This window comes from Salmo trutta, chromosome 3 (genome assembly GCF_901001165.1).
Source record: "Salmo trutta chromosome 3, fSalTru1.1, whole genome shotgun sequence".
Lineage (NCBI taxonomy): Eukaryota > Metazoa > Chordata > Actinopteri > Salmoniformes > Salmonidae > Salmo > Salmo trutta.
Window position 1 is genome coordinate 33,638,206 of NC_042959.1, and position 22,171 is coordinate 33,660,376.

The following is a 22,171-nucleotide window of genomic DNA, read 5'->3' on the forward strand; positions in this document are numbered from 1 at the left end:
CACCAAAGGAACCTATCAAACTAATGACAGTGCCTCTGAGACAACCCACTGCCCCACACACACAGACAGAGGGTTAGTTATGCAACCGCCCCTCATGCCAAATTAACACACATTCAGCACCCAGAAATATCGACTCTCCCTAGCCTTCCCCCTGATCCTTCTGGGCAGATAAGGACAGGAGAGGAGGGGGAGAGGTTTGAGTGAATCTGGTTACACAGTGGAGCTGCCCAGTACTGGAATCAGGACTGCTTATTCCACTGTACTTCTCACGTATCAGTGAATTCTGCACGACGTGTCTCTGCAAGATACTTATCTCATCTGCTGTGGCATCATTCTCTCTTTTCTCTGTATTTTTTTCTCTCTTCCCCCTCTCTTTCTCTGTCACAGTCTGTTGAGCTCATTTAGTAATCACACAAAGTGTATTCAACAAAGTCTATTCACCACAGTTATTAATAACATAAGGCTTATTTCAGTGGGGTTGTGGTACTATTGTGAAGACTTTGCGTTCAGTTTGGCAATGGTGCTGTGAGTGTGCCTGGACTCTGGAGTTAGGCCAGGCCTAGAAAACAGTGAGTCCTGAGCATACCCTGGCTGAGTACTGTGAGATTCAGCACTTTGTGGTCCTATCCAGGTGATGTGGGCGTCTATGAACTAGCAGGCTGTATTAGTGTTGATGTCAGCAGGCCTCGTTGGACACTGCGGCAGAGCTGAGGTGTTGGCCCACAGACCCACTGTGTGTGTGTGTGTGTGTGTGTGTGTGTGTGTGTGTGTGTGTTCTTCCCTACTGTAAACACACAGTATACAATCAATCAATCAAATGTATTTATAAAGCCCTTTATACATCAGTTAATGTCACAATGTGCTGTACAGAAACCCAGCCTAAAACCCCAAACAGCAAGCAATGCAGATGTAGAAGTTGTGTCATGGCAGAGATGGGCGACTAGTATTGACTACTATTGACTACAGAGGCATTCATTGTTGTAATCACAGAGAGAATAGAGCTGTAGCTTTATATGGCTCAACATGTGAGGACATGCATTGACATGGCATTTACACTGACTCAACAAGGAAAAGCATTCAAGCTAAGTATCAATAAAGGAGTCTGTTTACTATCATTTTATTATCTCAGTAATTACAGTAGGCCCAAGGAGCAGTTATGCATTATTTTTATACCAAGTTGCTTTAGTTCCGGTCCAGTTAGTTCTGGTTCTAAGTGGATCAACCCTGGTTGGTTCCACTGTGAAGGGTAATGTCAGTTCTGTTTGGTTCCGCTGTGAAGGTCATGTCAGTTCTAGTTGTGTATCGGTCATGTGACCCCCACTCTCTGTCTGTCTCTCTTACCTATTTTCTCACTCCATCATTATCTCTCTCGCAATCTCCCTTGCTCTCATCTCTCTTATTCATCAGTATTTGTGTCTGTTTCTCCTTTCATCCACTCCACTGACCGTTTCTCCTCCACTCTTCTCTCTGATATAACTTCTGGTTTCATTAAGTCTCAGTGGTTTGGGTGCATGGTAATGTGGGTGGGTTCTGTATGTTTTCCCTGCCACAGTCATTCCTGCCTCTCGCTCCACTGCAGCAGAATCAGGGTTAGGGTCAGAGGATGCTCCTCAGGACTAGTGTATGTCCACTCTATTTGTCTACAAGTTTAGTAATGCTGCATTTGTGAATGTATTAATGTAAATAAGGTATTTCTGTTTTAAAAAAATGATACATTTGCTACAATTCCTAAACATATTTTTGCTTTGTCATTATGGGGTATTGTGTGTAGATTGATGAGGAACAAAATTAATGTAATACATTTTAGAATAAGGCTTTAACGTAACAAAATCTGGAAAAAGTGAAGGGGTCTGAATACTTTCCGAATGCACTGTATATATACAAATGCCTGTGTATATAGTACCGTACCTATATTAGTACTGTATAATAATATTCAGGTCTCTAGAGTATGTATTCCACAACTGTTCCTATACCAAGGGAGCAATGTGTAACGATGTGTGCTGAGAGTCGGGAAGCAAGCTCAGGGAGTGAATACATTTAATAAATACATGAAACAAACACCGACATGAAACAGATACAGATACAATGATGTCTGGGGAAGGAACCAAATGGAGTGGCAAATATAGAGCAGGTAATCAAGGAGGTGAGGGAGTCCAGGTGAGTGTCATAATGCGCAATTACGCGTTACAATGGTGACAGGTGTGCGCCATGATGAGCAGACTGGTGACCTAGTGGCCGGAGAGGGAGCACACGTGACACAATGTATAACGCTTTCGGAGTCAGCTGTCTATTTTGAGCTCATATGGGGGTGGAATGTGAGCGCAGATTTGCAGTAGCAGCCTTTACTCTTAGTTAATATTACAGTAGTCTATACTCTTAGTTAATATTACAGGTGTTGTTACTTTTAGCTAGTATTACAGTAGTCTATACTCTTAGCTAATATTACAGTAGTTTTTACTCTTAGCTAATATTACAGTAGTCTATACTCTCAGCTAATATTACATTAGTCTTTACTATTAACTAATATTACATACGCCGTTACTCTTGGCAAGTATTACAGTAGTCTATACTTTTAGCTAATATTACAGTAGTCTTTACTCTTAGCTAACATTACAGTAGTTGTTACTCTTAGCTAATTTTGCAGTAGTCATTACTCTTAGCTAATATTACAGTAGTCTATACTCTTAGCTAATATTACAGTAGTCTTTACTGTTAGCTAATATTACAGTAGTCTTTACTGTTAGCTAATATTACAGTAGTCTTTACTGTTAGCTAATATTACAGTAGTAATTACTGTTAGCTAATATTACAGTAGTAATTACTGTTAGCTAATATTACAGTAGTCATTACTTTTTGCTTTACTCTTAGGTCTTTACTCTTAGCTAATATCACAGCAGTTGTCACTCTTAGCTAATATTACAGTAGTATATACTCTTAGCTAAAAATGCAGTAGTAGTTACTCTTAGCTAATATTGCAGTAGTGTATATTCTTAGCTAATATTACAGTAGTCATTACTCTTAGCTAAAGTTACATCAGTCGTTACTTTTATCTAAAATTACAGTAGTTGTTACACTTAGCTAACATTACAGTTGTCTTTACTCTTGGCTAATATTATAGTAGTCATTACTCTTAGCTAAAATTACAGTAGTCTTTACTCTGCTATTATTACAGTAGTCGTTACAATTAGTTAATATTACAGTAGTCTTTACTCTTAGCTTACATTACAGTGATCATTACTCTTAGCTAATATTACAGCAGTCTATACTCTTTGCTAACATCACTGTAGTTGTCACTCTTAGCTAATATTACAGTAGTATATACTCTTAGCTAAAGTTACATCAGTCGTTTCTCCTATCTAAAATTACAGTAGTCGTTAGCTTACATTCTTAGCTTACATTACAGTTGTCTTTACTCTTAGCTAATATTACAGCAGTCTTTACTATTAGCTAATTCCACCGTAGTCGTTACTTTTAACTGCACTTTTAGCTAATACTATAGTATTCATTACTCTTAGCTAGAATTACAGTAGTCTATAATTTTAGCTAATATTGCTGTAGTCTTTACTCTTAGCTAATATTACAGTAGTCGTTACTCTTACCTAATATTACAGTTGGCTTTACTCTTAGCTCTTATTACAGTAGTCTATACTCTTAGCTTATATTACAGTAGTCAGTACTCTTAGCTAATTTTACAGGGGTCGTTACTTTTAGCTAATATAACAGTAGTCTTTACTCTTGGCTAATATTTCAGTGATCATTACTCTTAGCTAATATTACAACAGTTGTCACTCTTAGCTAATATTAGAGTAGTTTATACTCATAGCTAATATTACAGTAGTTGTTATTCTTAGCTAATATTGCAGCAGTTGTCACTCTTAGCTAATATTACAGTAGTTGTTATTCTTAGCTAATATTACAGTAGTTGTTATTCTTAGCTAATATTGCAGTAGTATATATTCTTAGCTAATATTACAGTAGTCTATACTCTTAGCTAATATTACAGTAGTAATTACTCTTAGCTGTACTTTTAGCTAATATTATAGTCTTCATTACTCTTAGCTAGAGTTACAGTAGTCTTTAATTTTAGCTAATATTGCTGTAGTCTTTACTCTTAGCTAATATTACAGTAGTCGTTACTCTTACCTAATATTACAGTTGTCTTTACTCTTAGCTCTTATTACAGTAGTCTATACTCTTAGCTTATATTACAGTAGTCGGTACTCTTAGCTAATTTTACAGGGGTCGTTACTTTTAGCTAATATAACAGTAGTCTTTACTCTTGGCTAATATTTCAGTGATCATTACTCTTAGCTAATATTAAAACAGTTGTCACTCTTAGCTAATATTAGAGTAGTTTATACTCATAGCTAATATTACAGTAGTTGTTATTCTTAGCTAATATTGCAGTAGTGTATATTCTTAGCTAATATTAGAGCAGTTGTCACTCTTAGCTAATATTAGAGTAGTTTATACGCATAGCTAATATTACAGTAGTTGTTATTCTTACGTAATATTGCAGTAGTATATATTCTTAGCTAATATTACAGTAGTAATTACTCTTAGCTGTACTTTTAGCTAATATTATAGTCTTCATTACTCTTAGCTAGAATTACAGTAGTCTTTAATTTTAGCTAATATTGCTGTAGTCTTTACTCTTAGCTAATATTACAGTAGTCGTTACTCTTACCTAATATTACAGTTGTCTTTACTCTTAGCTTATATTACAGTAGTCTATACTCTTAGCTAATATTGCAGTAGTATATATTCTTAGCTAATATTACAGTAGTCTATACTCTTAGCTAATATTACAGTAGTAATTACTCTTAGCTGTACTTTTAGCTAATATTATAGTCTTCATTACTCTTAGCTAGAATTACAGTAGTCTTTAATTTTAGCTAATATTGCTGTAGTCTTTACTCTTAGCTAATATTACAGTAGTCGTTACTCTTACCTAATATTACAGTTGTCTTTACTCTTAGCTTATATTACAGTAGTCTATACTCTTAGCTTATATTACAGTAGTCGTTACTCTTAGCTGTACTCTTAGCTAATTTTACAGGGGTCGTTACTTTTAGCTAATATTACAGTAGTCTTTACTCTTAGCTAATATTTCAGTGACCATTACTCTTAGCTAATATTACAGTAGTCTTTACTTTTAGCTAATATTACAGTAGTCTTTACTTTTAGCTAATATCACAGCAGTTGTGACTCTTAGCTAATATTACAGTAGTATATACTCTTAGCTAAAAATGCAGTAGTCGTTCCTCTTAGCTAATATTGCAGTAGTATATATTCTTAGCTAATATTACAGTAGTCTATACTCTCAGCTAATATTACAGTAGTCTTTACTCTTAGCTAATTTTACAGTAGTCCATACTCTTAGCTAATATTACAGTAGTCAATACTCTTAGCTAGTATTACAGTACTCTATACTGTTAGCTAATATTACAGTAGTCTTTACTGTTAGCTAATATTATAGTAGTAATTACTCTTAGCTAATATTACAGTTGTCATCCTATTAAGCTAATATTACAGTAGTCATTACTTTTAGCTAATATTACGGTAGTCTATACTCTTAGCTAATATTACAGTAGTCTTTACTCTCAGCTAATGTTTCATTGGTCTATACTCTTAGCTAATATTACAGTGGTCATTACTCTTAGCTATTATTACAGTAGTCTTTACTCCTAGCTAATATTACAGAAGTCGTTACTCTTAGCAAGTATCACAGTAGTCTATACTTTTAGCTAATGTTACAGTAGTCTTTACTCTTAGCTAATATTACAGTAGTCTATACTCTTAGTTAATATTACAGTTGTCATTACTCTTAGCTAGTATTACAGTAGTCTATACTCTTAGCTTATAATTCAGTAGTATTTACTCTTAGCTAATATTACAGTAGTTGTTATTCTTAGCTCATATTACACTATTACAGTAGTTGTTACTCCTAGCTAATATTACAGTAGTCTATACTTTTAGCTAATATTACAGTAGTCTTTACTGTTAGCTAATATTACAGTTGTCTATACACTTAGCTAATTTTACAGTTGTATAAACTCTTAGCTAAAATCACAGAAGTCTTTACTCTTTGCTATTATTACAGTAGTCTTCACTCTCATCTAATGTTACATAGGTCTATACTCTTAGCTAGTATTACAGTAGTCTTTACTCTTAGCAAATTTTTCAGTGATCATTACTCTTAGCTAAAGTCACTCTTAGCTAAAAATGCAGTAGTAGTTACTCTTAGCTAATATTGCAGTTGTATATATTCTTAGCTAACATTACAGTTGTCGTTACTCTTAGCTAACATTACAGTTGTCTTTACTCTTAGCTAAGATTACAGTAGTCTTTACTGTTAGCTAATATTACAGTTGTCTATACACTTAGCTAATTTTACAGTTGTATAAACTCTTAGCTAAAATCACAGAAGTCTTTACTCTTTGCTATTATTACAGTAGTCTTCACTCTCATCTAATGTTACATAGGTCTATACTCTTAGCTAGTATTACAGTAGTCTTTACTCTTAGCAAATTTTTCAGTGATCATTACTCTTAGCTAAAAATGCAGTAGTAGTTACTCTTAGCTAATATTGCAGTAGTATATATTCTTAGCTAACATTACAGTTGTCGTTACTCTTAGCTAACATTAAAGTTGTCTTTACTCTTAGCTAAGATTACAGCAGTCTTTACTATTAGCTAATACTACCGTAGTCCTTTTACATTTTTTACATTTTAGTCATTTAGCAGACGCTCTTATCCAGAGCGACTTACAGTAGTGAATGCATACATTTCATTAAAAAAAATTCTTTCCGTACTGGTCCCCCGTGGGAATCGTACCCACAACCCTGGCGTTGCAAACACCATGCTCTACCAACTGAGCCACATGGGACAGTAGTCGTTACGCTTAGCTGTACATTTAGCTAATAATACAGTCTTCATTACTCTTAGCTAGGATTACAGTAGTCTATAATTTTAGCTAATATTGCTATAGTCTTTACTCTTAGCTAATATTATATTAGTATATATTCTTAGATGATATTACAGTAGTCTTTACTCTTAGCTAATATTACATTAGTATATATTCTTAGATGATATTACAGTAGTCTTTACTCTTAGCTAATATTACAGTAGTCTTTACTCTCAGTAATTGTTACAGTGGTCTATACTCTTAGCTAGAATTACAATATTCGTTACACTTAGCTAATATTACAGCAGTCTTTACTCTTAGCTAATATTACAGTTGTATGTACTCTTAGCTAATATTACAGTTGTATAAACTCTTAGCTAATACTACAGTAGTCGTTACTCTTAGCTAATACTACAGTAGTCGTTACTCTTAGCTAAAATAACAGAAATCTTTACTCTTTGCTATTAATACAGTAGTTGTTACTCATAGCTAATATTACAGTAGTCTTTACTCTTAGCTAATATTACAGCAGTCTTTACTATTAGCTAATACTACCATAGTCATTACTCTTAGATGTACTCTTAGCTAGTATTACAGTCTTTATTACTCTTAGCTGGGATTACAGTAGTCTATACTTTTAGCTAATATTACAGTAGTATATTCTCTAAGCTAATATTACAGTAGTCATTACTCTTAGATGTACTCTTAGCTAACATTGCAGTAGTCGTTGGTCTTAACAAATTTTACAGTAGTCTTTACGATTAGCTAATTTTCAGTAGTCCTTACTCTTAGCTAATATTACAGTAGTCTATACTCTTGTCTTATATTACAGTCTTCGTTACTTTTAGCTGGGATTGCAGTAGTCCATACTTTTAGCTATTATTGCAGTAGTCGTAACTCTTAGCTAATATTACAGCAGTCTTTACTATTAGCTAATATTACAGTAGTCGTTACTCTTAGCTAATATTACAGTAGTCGTTACTCTTACCTAGTATTACAGTAGTCTATACTTTTAGCTAATATTACAGTATTCATTACTCTTAGCTAATATTACATCAGTCTTTACTCTTAGCTAATTTTACAGTAGTATATACTCTTAGCTAATATTGCAGTAGTCATTTCTCTTACCTAATATTAGAGTGGTTTTTACTCTCAGCCCAAACAGCAGCTGCTGATCCTCGGTCTGGCATCATCGGTGAATCCCCTGGAGACTGAGCTGGCTAGAGGTCACTAGGAGGTTGCATCCAAGTCACTGAGCCAGAAGAGCCACACAGTACAGAGTTTTACAACGTAAACACACTTTGTTGAATGTCCATTTGCAGAATGATGGTGGAAGAAAAGGAAAGTGATTGTATTTGTTGCAATGCTACCATGGTCTCTCATTCAAGAACCTGAAAATGGTTGTACAACATTGCAACATATTTAATTATCTACATCTACATTGACGGGACAGTAGTGGAGAGGGTGGAGAGTTTTAAGTTCCTCGGCGTACACTTCACGGACAAACTGAAATGGTCCACCCACACAGACAGCATGGTGAAGAAGGGGCAGCAGCGCCTCTTCAACATCAGGAGGCTGAAGAAATTTGGCTTGTCACCAAAAACACTCACAAACCTTTACAGATGCACAATCGAGAGCATCCTGTCGGGCTGTATCACCGCCTGGTACGGCAGCTGCTCTGCCCATAACCGGAAGGCTCTCCAGAGGGTAGTGAGGTCTGCACAACGCATCACCGGGTGCAAATTACCTGCCCTCCAGGACACCTACACCACCCGATATCACAGGAAGGCCAAAAAGATCATCAAGGACAGCAACCACCCGAGCCACTGCCTGTTCACCCCGCTAACATCCAGAAGGCGAGGTCAGTACAGGTGCATCAAAGCTGGAACCGAGAGACTGAAAAACAGCTTCTATCTCAAGGCCATCAGACTGTTAAACAGCCATCACTAACATTGTGTGGCTGCTGCCAACATACTGACTCAACTCAAGCCACTTTAATAATGGGAACATTTATGTAATCAATTTATCACTTGCCACTTTATATTAGATAATGTTTACATAACCTACATTATTCATCTCATATGTATATACTCTACGCTATACCATCTACTGCATCTTGCCATCTTGATGTAATTAGATGTATCACTAGCCACTTTAAACAATGCCACTTTATATAATGTTTTCATAACCTACATTACTCATCTCATATGTATATACTGTACTCTATACCATCGACTGCATCTTGCCATCCTGATGTAATGTATCACTAGCCACCTTAAACAATGCTGCTTTATATGTTTTCATACCCTACAATACTCATCTCATATGTATATACTGTACTCCATACCATCTATTACATCTTGCCTATGCCGTTCGGCTATCACTCATTTATATATTTTTATGTACATATTCGTATTCATTCCTTTACACTTGTGTGTACAAGGTAGTTGTTGTGGAATTGGTAGATTACTTGTTAGATATTACTGCATGGTCGGAACTAGGAACTAGAAGCACAAGCATTTCGCTACACTTGCATTAACACCTGCTAACCATGTGTATGTGACACATAAAATTTGATTTGATTATCTTGAACTCAGCCCTCCTAAGCTTCTTGACCCCACACAGTGTTATCATGCACTCCCAATGCAGGCTGAGTAGATGTAGGAAGCCTACAATTGAATGTGGCCACAGTTGCTGCAAACGTCACTGATGAATCCATCCAATGTTTACTTTATTCACGGATGGAATGATTGAATTTAGAGTGTTTTTATGGCCGTTGGAGAGAGCAGAGAGCAGTGTTCCCATCTGCAGGGTTCTGACTCCCCTGGTGCCATTTGCCCCATAACCTGGGTAATGCTGGGCCTGTTATGAGCGCATTCAGTTGTGTGTAAAATGTCCCATGTGGGCCGACGTCCTGTATGTTCACCCACACATAGGCTACACACATATACTGTACACAGGTATAAACTCACTCCACACACACACACACACACAAACAGGTGTTTCAGGCTGGCGTTATGCATGACAGCATGACATGTGTATTTCTAAAACCAGCACTCTCTGATATGCGAGAATGGGCCAGGTCGCCGATGACTCACCGCCATTCTCTCTCTACTCCAATTGCCTGTACAGATAATTGCAATGCAGAACACTATATTCACAGGTTAATGGGAGGAAGACATTCCTGTGTTTCCTTCTTTTATCTAACTGTATCCTTTTAAAGATCTTTCTTTGACACATTTTGAGCCTCTCTTTCTTGGAAATAACTGCTGACGATTTTGACAACTTGAGGCCTGGACTGTGTGACTCATCTAGCCCACATATAGCTTTTTATTTCACTGACTGTCTGTCTGTCTGTCTGTCGGCTGTTTTTTTAGGGAGACCATCTGCCATAGAGGAGATTTTTTTGAGATTTGGGAATTTTGGTTAATAATGGTATTATAATAGCTTAACGTCAATGAGACAACCATCTCCTTCCTGCACAGGGAGGCAGACCTGCTCAGGCTTTGCCTGTCAAACATATTTATCCACTCTTCTTTAGTGTATAGTATGTGTGTCTATATGTGTGTGTCTTTGTGTGCGTGCAGGTTAAAGATTCCCCTGCCTCTGCTCCTGTCAGTCAGTACTCTCCTCTCTTATATTTCTCGCCATCTTATCTACTGGGCCGTCCTGTATGAATTAAACAGTGGGATGTGAGTGTTGTGGATGAGTATTACACTATTAGACTGAATGACTGAGACAGCTCTCTACCCCTTCTACCTCCATTTCTCACTCTCTCCCTCCATCTTTCCCCCTTCCCTCTCCATCTCCCTCCCCTCTCCATCACTCGCCCTTATTCTCACAGCCACTCTGTTTCTTAGCTCGTCTTTCTGGTTCCCTCTTCCTCTGTCCTTCTTTTTTCCATCTTTCTTTCTTTCATTCACTCTCTCTCTCTCTCTCTCTCTCTCTCTCCATTTTGCCTTCTTTTTCACACACAGCGGATCTTGCTATCTCGACCTCCTCCCACACAGCCAGTTTCTCCCTCGTTCGTTCTCTCTCTCTTGTGCCCCCTTCTGTCTCCTAGTGTGAGTGCAGTCGGATGTAAAATGTCTGAAACCTTCCTCTTTCTCTGTCTTCCTGTGCTTGCTGTATTGGATGGGCTCCTCTCCTATATTCTGTCCTTTTCTGTTTCCTTGTCCATCTTTAGTTTTTACTTCATACATTACTTCATACATTTTTTTCTCATTTCCCCCCACCTCTTATTCTTCTGCTATCTGCATTCCTCTCCGTTTTCCTTTCCTCTTTGCAGTCTCAGTCAGTCTGTCTCTTTGTCTGTAGGGACAATCTTCACACCACACTCTTGGTAAAAAAGTGTTCCAAAATGGTTCTTCAGCTGTCCCCCTAGGATAACCCTTTTTGGTTCCAGGTAAAACTGTTTTGGGTTCCTTGTAGAACCCTCTGTGGAAAAGGTTCTACATGGAACTAAAAAGGGTTCTACCTGGGACTAAAAGGGTTCTAGCTGGAACCAAGAAAGTTTCAAAGTGTTCTCCTATGGGGTCAGTCGAACAACCCTTTTAGGCTCTAGACCTTTTTTTTCTAAGAGTGCATTGTCTGTCTGTCTGTCTGTCTGTCTGTCTGTCTGTCTGTCTGTGGGGACTGTCCTCTCCTCTCTCTCTCTGTTCCTCTGTCCATCTGTCCTCTCCTCACCCCATCCTCTCTTCTCTCTTCGGGTAACTGGGGCTGTCAGCAGTGCTGCATATTTCAGTGTGCCAGTCGCTCTCACTTGTGTGTGTGGCTGTGACAGGAACAATGAGAGGGAAAGGGCTCCCGTTTCACAGTTTGTCTTAGTTGCTTTTTAGGCACTGATGCTGAAGTCTTGTACTGTATCTGTGCAGTGGGTTTTCTGGACTCTTTGTGTCATTCTGACGACGTTCTAACTGAGTAGTAGTTGATTGTGACAGTGTAGTAGTATATGGTTTTTGACTATGTGATTCTGGGTAGGTTTTTAGACAATACTTTATGTGAGACACCCCTGTTTTCAATACCTTTTAATACCTCACCTTGCGAGGATAAAGGCACTGAGCCTTTTTTTTAAATGATGAGATTGGAGAAGGGATCTTAGACCATGCCTCCATACAGAATCTTTCCAGATCATTGATGAAAATAGAGCTCTTTGGCTACGGATATCAGTGGTGGGCTTTGCTTCGAAAGAAATAGGCATATGTAGAACAGAACCCCATACCATAGTTACTGTAAAATGTGGTGCTGGATCTTTGATGTTATGGGGCTACTTTGATACCACTGGTCCTGGGGCCCTTGTTAACCCTTGTGTGGTGTTCATGTTTTGGTTTTTCACCCGATGTTCGCAGGTCTGATGGACCCACAACATTATTTGTTTTTTTAAAACAATACAGCTATAACAATTTAAGTAAAAATACTTAATACTTAGATGTTGACTTGGATCAATTACAAGCAATACATGGTTAATATTTGCCATTTACCTCTGCTAATGTAGATCACATTTATCAATAAAAGCGCTACACAATTTGTTTTATAAAATGTGATTTTTGTAAACAGAATTCAATTAGAATCAAGACATGGGTGGAATAAATCATGTTTATCTTGAACAAATATAAATGAAACAAAGTTTTCATCACTATTGATGTTTATTGCTTTGAACAGAACAAATTGGAAGGACACACTGAACACAAATTCAAATTAAGGCCGGTCTACACACAACATGAGGGACAGAGTTTTACTGTCTGTGTGTTGCAAACGTATTTCTTGCACTTGATGCATGTGTACTGTGTCTTCCTGTCCTTGGGTCCACACACATCACAGCGCTTCTTCTAGAATGATGATAACACTTAGTTCAGGAATTTTACTAGCATCTCACTCACTCACTCACTCACTCACTCACTCACTCACTCACTCACATATATAGTTACAGCAGGCCAAGGTAGGAGAGTCAGACACACACACATGCAACAACATCACTGACACTTCTGGTATTGAAGTTGTTGGTTATGTGGGTTGGGTGGATGCGGAACCAGCATCCTCCTCCTGAGTCATCCTTACGATGGCTGCAAAAGCTGGGGTGCTTGGGATATGTTTCCTACTCTGGATTTGAGGTTTTACCAATTCCTTGCCCAGCTCCTCGAGAAAGAGCCATCTCCTCTGGAGCTTCCCTCGGTTCCAATCTGGGTTCAACGATGTTGTACGCCGAGATGTCCAAGATGTTGAAGAATATCACAAGTGGCCAGCGTAGGGTTCTTCTTTTGCAGCTGTAGCCAGTCACCAGCTTGTCTAAATGGTCCACCCCTCCTTTTGTGGCACCCCTCCTTTTGTGGCATTTGATGTTCCTGGTAACAGATTGTCCCATCCCTATGCAGCGTACTCATGAGTACCACATTTTTGCCTTTCTTTGGCACGTAGGATACTAGGGACGTGTCGGCCGTGAACACAAACTTAGAGGAATTGATAGGCCTGTTCTGTGTATTCAACAGCTGCGGTGGGAGCTCTGGCTTGTTTTTTCGTACTCTTCCATCATCAGCTTCGTCTTGAGGAGCTCCTGTCCCAGCTTGTGTGAAGTAAAAAAGATATTTCATGTGATGTTGTGGCCACAGAGTCCCGGTGTCATGTACAGGACAACCCGCATCCCTTGGTTCTTCTCAGGGGCTCCTCCATCTGGCTTCCCCATATACACCTGCAAGTTCGACGCATAATGAGGAAGCAGCATCCCAGGCAGCCCAGATCTTGATTCCATATTTTGTGGGTTTAGACGGTATGTACTGCCTGAAGGTGCAGGGGCCCCTAAATGGCATAAGCTGCTCATCAACAGTAACGTTGGGCCCAGGGTTGTAAAACAGGGGAAGGCGGTCCACCCACTTTTCCCACACTCATCTGATTACAGCTAGCTTGTCTCTCTACCGGCGAGCTGGTCTGGTGTCTCGGTTATCGAAACGGATAATCCTGGAAATAATGTGGACGTTTTCCAGAGACATTGTTGCACAGAAAAGTTCTCTGTTGCATCCTTATCACCAATTTCGTCGTATCCAATTGGTAGTTACAGTCTTGTCTCATCGCTGCAACTCCCGTACGGACTCGGGAGAGGCGAAGGTCGAGAGCCGACCCAGCCAAGTCACACTGCTTCTTGACACAATTCCCACTTAACCCGGAAGCCAGCCACACCAATGTGTCGGAGGAAACACTGTACACTTGGCGACCGTGTCAGCGTGCATGCACGTGGCCCGCCACAGGAGTCGTAAGAGCGCGATGGGACAAGGACATCACTGCCGGCCAAACCCTCCCTTAACCCTTGATGACAACTTTGCACGCCCTTGGCATTCTCTCAACCAGCTTCATGAGGTAGTCAACTGGAATGCATTTCAATTAACAGGTGTGCCTTGTTAAAAGTTAATTTGTGGAATTTCTTTCCTTAACTTCTTGGGGCTATGTGGGACGTTAGCGTGCCACCCGTGGCGCACCCTATCAACAGCAGGTGCATTTCAAGAGCGGCAAATTTGAAACCAAATAAATGTCAAAATTCAAATTTCTCAAACAAACAACTAACTTACACCCTTTGAAAGATAAACATCTCCTTAATCTAACCACGTTGTCCGATTTCAAAAAGGTTTTACGGGGAAAGCATAAAGTTAGGTTATGTTAGGAGAGTACATTGACAATAGCTGTGTGTAATGTATTGTCGATTCAAAGACAGGCGTCACCAAAACCATAAAATCAGCTAAAATTATGCACTAACCTTTTACAATCTCCATCAGATGACACTCCTAGGACATTATGTTAGACAATGCATGCATTTTTAGTTCTATCAAGTTCATATTTATATCTAAAAACAGCGTTTTACTATGGCGTTGATGTTCAGGAAATCGTTTCCCTCCAATACCTGCAGTCAAGTCATGACAACAAAATAATTAATTAATATTAGAAAACATTGGTAAAATATTATATTGTCATTCAAAGAATTATAGATTTACATCTCTTGAACGCAATCGACTTGCCAGATTTAAAATTAACCTTACTGGGAAATCACACTTTGCAATAATCTGAGCACTGCGCCCAGAAAAATACGCTTTGCGATACAGACTAACCGCCATGTTGGAGAGATCTAAAATCGAAAATACTATGTAAATAATCCATTACCTTTGATTCTCTTCATCAGATGTCACTTCCAAAGAATCCCAGGTCCATAACGAATGTAGTTTTGTTCAAAAAAGCTCATCATTTATGTCCAAAAAGCTCCGTGTTGTTAGCACATGATCTAAGCCAGCCGGACTTCACTTCACGAACGGAAAAAATATATTTACGTTCGTTCAAACATGTCAAACGTTGTATAGCTTAAATCATTAGTGCCTTTTTTAACCAGAACATGAATAAAATTCAAGGCGGGCGATTGGGATCTCTTTTAAAACGTTTCGGAATGAGAGTACCCACCATCAACTCGCACGCCAGGGGTCTAATCGGCCATCACCGTTCCAAGTCTCTTATTCGGTCAGATCTCACAGTATAAGACTCAAAACACTTTGTAAAGGCTGGTGACATCTAGTGGAAGCCATAGGAAGTGCCAAAACATTCCTCAGCCCCTTTGTTTTTCAATGGCATAGGCTTAAAGTCAATTCAACACATCAGGTATCCACTTCCTGTCAGAATCTGTCTCAGGGTTTTGCCTGCCAAATGAGTTCTGTTATACTCACAGACACCATTCAAACAGTTTTAGAAACTTTAGGGTGTTTTCTATCCATATATAATAAGTATATGCATATTCTAGTTACTGGGTAGGATTAGTAACCAGATTAAATCGGGTACATTTGTTTATCCAGCCGTGAAAATACTGCCCCCTATACCCTAACAGGTTAATGCATTTGAGCCAATCAGTTGAGTTGTGACAAGGTAGGGGTTGTATACAGAAGATAGCCCTATTTGGTAAAAGACAATGTCCATATTATGGCAATAAAAGCTCAAATGGGCAAAGAGAAATGACAGTTCATCATTACTTTAAGACATGAAGGTCAGTCATTCCGGAAAATTTCATGAACTTTGAAAGTTCAAGTGCAGTCGCAAAAACCATCAAGGGCTATGATGAAACTAGCTCTCATGAGGACCGCCACAGGAAAGGAAGACCCAGAGTTACCTCTGCTGCAGAGGATAAGTTCATTAGAGTTACCAGCCTCAGAAATTGCAGCCCAAATAAATGCTTCACAGAGTTCAAGTAACAGACACATCTCAACATCAACTGTTCAGAGGAGACTGTGTGAATCAGGCCTTCATGGTCAGATTGCTGCAAGGAAACCACTACTAAAGGACACCTATAAGAATAAGAAACTTGCTTGGGCCAAGAAACATGAGCGATGGACATTAAACCGGTGGAAATCTGTCCTTTGGTCTGATGAGTCCAAATTTGAGATTTTTGGTTCCAACCGCCTCACAAGTCCTCAACTGGCAGCTTCATTAAATAGTACCCGCAAAACACCAGTCTCAACGTCAACAGTGAAGAGGCGACTCCGGGATGCTGGCCATCTAGGCAGAGCTCCAAAGGAAAAGCCATATCTCAGACTGGCCAATAAAAAGAAAAGATTAAGATGGGCAAAGGAACACAGACACTGGACAGAGGAACTCTGCCTAGAAGGCCAGCATCCTGGAGTCGCCTCTTGACTGTTGACGTTGAGACTGGTGTTTTTGTGGGTACTATTTAATGAAGCTGACATTTGAGGACTTTTGAGGCATCTGTTTCTCAAACTAGACAGTCTAATGTACTTGTCCTCTTGCTCAGTTGTGCACTGGGGCCTCCCACTCCTCTTTCTATTCTGGTTAGAGACAGTTTTGCGCTGTTCTGTGAAGGGAGTAGTACACAGCGTTGTACGAGATCTTCAGTTTCTTGGCAATTTCTCGCATGGAATAGCCTTCATTTCTCAGATCAAGAATAGACTGACGAGTTTCAGAAGAAAGTACTTTGTTTCTTGCCATTTTGAGCCTGTAATCAAACCCACAAATGCTGATGCTCCAGATACTCAACTAGTCTAAAGAACACCAGTTTTATTGCTTCTTTAATCAGAACAACTGTTTTCAGCTGTGCTAACATAATTGCAAAAGGATTTTCTAATGATCAATTAGCCTTTTAAAATGATAAACTTGGATTAGCTAACACAACATGCCATTGGAACACAGGAGTGACAGTTGCTGATTGTTTTACTTTTTTAAAAACATTTTAGCAGACGCTCTTATCCAGAGCAACTTACAGTAGTGAATGCATACATTTCATACATGTTTTTATTTTTTTCCGTACTGGTCCCCTGTGGGAATCAAACCCACAACCCTGGCGTTGCAAACACCATGCTCGACCAACTGAGCCACACGGGACGATAATGGGCCTCTGTACACCTATGTAGATATTTCATAAAAAAATCAGACGTTTCCAGCTACAATAGTCATTTACAACATTAACAATGTCTACACTGTATTTCTGATCATTTTGATATTATTTTAATGGACAAAAAATGTTGCATTTCTTTAAAAAACAAGGACATTCTAAGTGAACCCAAACTTTTGAACGGTAGTGTATATATTGATAGATTTATTTAAAATCTATTTTCCTTCATTGTTTTCCCCTAACCCTACCACCCCTCTCCTAATTGGAGTAAACTAATTAGGCTTCTACTTCCAGCTTTTTGTTTTTAATCCCACCCTTCAGCTACCCTCAACCCCTCCCATCTATCTCTGAAGACCATCCAGTTTTGTTTTTGCCATGTTTTTAACTGTGTTGTTTCACAAAAGTTCTGAACCTACAGTATATATATATATTTCCGGACACAGTAGATTTGAAATTAGTTATCTTGTTGTTTTTAGTCCCACCTGTCAGCTCCACTCACCCCCTCCCATCTATCTCTGAACAGCATCTGGTTGTGATTTGAAGAGGGTAGTCCATAAGTGCAGACGAAGGATCTCAAGGATCTGAAAATATTCTTTATGGAGGAATGGTCTAAGATCCCACCCAATGTGTTCTTCAATCTCATAATAAGGTTTTAGTAAAAGTCTCTGTGCCTTTATCCTCAGGTGAGGTATTGAAAGGGATTGAAAAAGGGGCGCCAATACATTTGAGTCCTGCCTTTTTGAGAAAAAAAGATTACTTGTTTCACAAAATCTCTTTCTCTGAGCAATTGTATTAACATAAAATAATATAATTTCCCTTTTTTTTGCAACCTATATATCTCAGTATATGAATCATTTCTTTTTGACAGTCTTTTTTTCGCTCATCTTAATCAAGGGTGCCAATAACTTTGGACCTGAGTGTGTGCGTGTATGTGCTTACGTGTGCATGTGTGTGTGTGCGTCTGTAGAGTCACGTACATGTGAGGTACACTGAACCCTCTCAGCGCTAGTCTGCAGGCTATCCTATCAGTCATGCTCCATGTTTCATAAAGCGTTCTGATGAGACCGGGATGAATGGCTTAGATTTCAGCAGTGTGTCATAGCTAGTAATGATGGAGGATTGATGGTTTAGAGATCCCCATGCGTCATCACACTACATCAGCTACTCTGATAAAGTAGGCCAGATACCATATTATCCACAATGCATCACACTGGATAACGAGACCAAAGTCTGACTCTAATAGGAGTTGTGTGTCAAAAGAAAATATTTTTTCCAAACAATCACACAAAGACAAAAAAAAAGCACCCAAACATAACATTAATGTAATTCTGTTTCTCTTCTTGGCTGGTTGTGATTGGAGGAGAGAGTAGCGTGGTCATGCAGTTGCTTTGTTAGTCTCCTGTTTACGTCCAACTTTCTAATCCTCATTCACTTTCCAGTCTCCTCTAACATAGTTCCATAGTTCTGAAGCAAAGTGTCTGTGGCCCCATGTGTTATTCCTCTGACCTTGTCTAACTCTTGCTACAAACGCACAATGCTCCCAAATTCCTCCAAATCCCGTTTCGTGAATACCTCCATTCTGCCCGTGCTGTCAGTATTCCCTGTTTTCCAGGATTAGGGCGGCCGTTAAACCGTGTCTAAGTGACGATTCCACTTTGGTGCTTGCGCAATGCGATTATAGGAAATGATCTTCATGTCGCAGTGGCTGTATAAGAGCAGAGCAGAGGAGAGAGAACAAACAGACACGCCGGTCATTCTCAGTCTCAGGAGCCGGTGACTCCTGCCCGCCTTCCTCCTCTAGTCCTCTCACCGTCTTTTACTAGTCTTCTCTTTCTCCCTATATTTTTCTGATTTGGGGATTTTTCCACTTTTTTATTTTATTATTTTACAGCGCTGTCACTCTTTCTCTCGTTATGTACTCCCCTCTTACTCTTCGTTCTGTCCATCTCCTTCCTCACGTATATCTCACCCCCTCGCCTTTACAGTCTACGCGAATGATACAGTAGGTTGCAAATGGCAGGAATAACTAGTGAAAACGGCCTGGGTTAACAGGGTTTTCAGTACCTCTAAGGAGCTGTAATATATGGTGGACATGCAACCTCCACACAGGGCTACCAATGAAAGGGTAACGTCAACACACACACGTGCAGGCACGCGCACACACACACACACTAAACTCGGTTCATCTGAAGTGGGAAGCATGTCCTTTTTTTCTCATTTGCTTGTTGATGATGCATTTAGGTGACTACGTTTTGATGTTGAAAGTGGAAGATGATGTTTCATGTTTTCTAAGAAGAACTGCAGAGAAAACGGAGGCTTTGCGAACGGATGAGTTCCGGAGAGGGGAGCAGGCTGAGACACTCTTTCAAATTGCTTCCAAAGTGTCTCACTCTGCAGACCAGAGCTCCACTGCATTATTCAGTCTTATTTAAATAAGTGCGTTGAGGCCTCTTGCACCAAGGCTGGACCTGCACTGAACTCACTGCACTGCACACTCAGCAGTGCACACTGCTTGAATATATCCTGTTACATATGAAGGAGACTGGTATCGCACAATACATTTAGACCTTAGTGCCTTCTCCTATATCTATCTATTGAGAGAGGGACAGTGTCGTAGTGTAGATGATTAGGGTTGTCTCTTTGAGAAACACGGTGTGCCCGGGTTTTCGATTGCTGTGCAAGTGTAGATTTGCTCTGTGTCTGCAGCGAGTCATTGCGTTGATGAGTATCTAGCTGAGCGCTTGCTTGGTGATATTAGACAGGCACACAGCTGTGTACTCTATCTCTCCTTTCTTACACGGTTGGAGATCTCCTTTTTCATTTCCGCAGGGGAGAAAGACACATGCACGGCAGCATCCCAAACAGATTTAATAACTGAACCACGGTTATCGTTTATGTGGTGTGTGTCTGAGTGGCTGGGATTGTGTGCATGTATTTATCAAGCAATATGTGGTTTTGCGGGGGTGGGTGGGAGTGTTTGTGTCATGTGTGGCAAATCAGTTCATCTCATCTCTAGTAGAGAGCCAGGATCTAGGGAGAACAAAGGAACTGAATGAAAAATCTCCCCCTCCTGGTCAAAGGCTGAACTAAATCTATCACTGTGTGTGTGTGTGTGTGTGTGTGCGCACGCACTCAGAGCTCTATTGATATCTATTGCCAATGTGTTTCTATTAATTTAGATAAAGATAGTGGGGTCCAGGCCATATTCCTTCACTTATACTCATATGTGTGCATGTGTAACATTTATTAAATGCCTTGTGAATTTCACCAGGTTTATATACATTATGTCAAGTTTAAGCATGACTGCGTTCTTGGCAAGACGGACATGTTTCTATTTTTCCCTGCAAACCTAACAGATGGGGGTTGGAGGATCATAATATTTGTGCGCTACAAATGTTTGTTGTGTTTCTCTTTTGGATACAGATGAGAAGTGAAACATTAAGGCAGGATCCTCGAAGTCGCCCCCAATCTCTCTCACACACACAACCCAGAAAACTAACGGTATAGTAAAATCCCTAAATATACATGTCTCAATGTGTTACGTAGCTATACATGTCGTCTCAGTCTCTCTCAGCGTCTCCCTATAAGTGTGTAACAGTGTGTCACCGGCAATAGTGTCACTGACATTGTGTGTACGTAATAGGTCGTCCTTGTGGGGTCCCCGTCCTTGGGTCCCCGTGCATGGTAGTGCTCGTCAGAATGGGGAAATGAGGGAGGGCTGGGGGGGGAATAGGAGGGAGGCAGCATGTGTGTCACCGTGGGGGGGGTATTAGTGAATCTATTATGCTGTGGAGCTCTTACCCCGCTGGAGGTGGTCCCAAGGGGACTGTAAATCTACCGGACACCACCTGTGTCCCCAGCCACTCCGAGAGCCAATCAAAGAGCCTGTTATAGGCGTGGAGGTTTGGACAGCCTATCAGAGTGATTACCACCGATGCCTATTGTGTGGATATCCAATCAAACAGCCAACCATAGCCTTGGTTTTAATGGCATGGTTAGTTTCCTGGCCTTTATATTGCTAAAGCAATCCATTTGTTGGATTAAATGTAGTCGTTTTATGCACTAACTCAACTTATATTAGCCACACACACACACACACACACTCACACACTCACACAGACATGCACGCAAGCACACACACAACACACGCGCATACCCCAGCTAGCACATAACGTTCTGAGAACCATATGTTGCTTAGAGCTTGGTGAGAGCGTGGTTGTGCCTATGCTTATTTTGCATACAACCTTCCCATAACATTTCCTACAGGTTTCCTCATGGTTCTATTTAAAGTCATGCTCTCAAATTGTCCAGAGAACGTTACGAAACAACGTTCTTCTGTGGGAATTCCAGGACTTCAGCATAATGTTTTCTGGAGGTTTCCTCATCGTTCTATTTAAAGTAATGTTCTTAGAAGATTAAACGCGTACGGACACACAGGTGTGATAATTCTACAGTGGTCCCTGCAGCGTGCGCTCAAACCGGTGGGATTACAACACTTATTTAGAACGTCCAGTTACGGCGGATGCAACAGTCAGCGTTTGAGCTGGCCACTGTTTTTTTTACAGGAACATGTTGCATAAACACAGTCTTTACAATGGTATGTCCTCAATGTGAGCAGTCCTAGCGCTAACTGAAGAAAGAGTGACCTAACACAAGCTGTCATATTTAGCTGTCTCTTGGCTGACAGAATCCATAATATGAATGAGCTAATAGCAATTACTATTTGCATTTCATCACATCACCGGTGAGCTCACCAGTGATGGAAATAATTGAGTAAAACACTTAAAAATCAAAAGTAATCCGACGCTGGGTAGTTTGTGTGCTCCGCCATGTTTGTTTTAAACGAGGTTATAAGACAAGTTGTGTCTGTTTGCAGTATGCATGTTGAAGGGGGTGTGT

The 22,171-nt window shown here is 39.7% G+C and overlaps 1 protein-coding gene across 15 annotated transcripts in view; it reads left to right on the forward strand.

Annotated features, from left to right (window-relative positions):
* LOC115173577 (protocadherin alpha-C2) overlaps positions 1-22,171 on the forward strand; it is a 231,451-nt gene that overhangs the window by 82,707 nt on the left and 126,573 nt on the right. For 10 of the 15 annotated variants that reach the window (XM_029731816.1, XM_029731874.1, XM_029731850.1 and 7 more), the window contains exon 2: positions 20,696-20,773. The exons of the other annotated variants lie outside the window; for them this stretch is intronic. In XM_029731816.1, the coding sequence (XP_029587676.1) occupies positions 20,696-20,773 (78 nt within the window). The remainder of the gene's footprint in view (positions 1-20,695; positions 20,774-22,171) is intronic. 15 annotated transcript variants of the gene reach the window in all.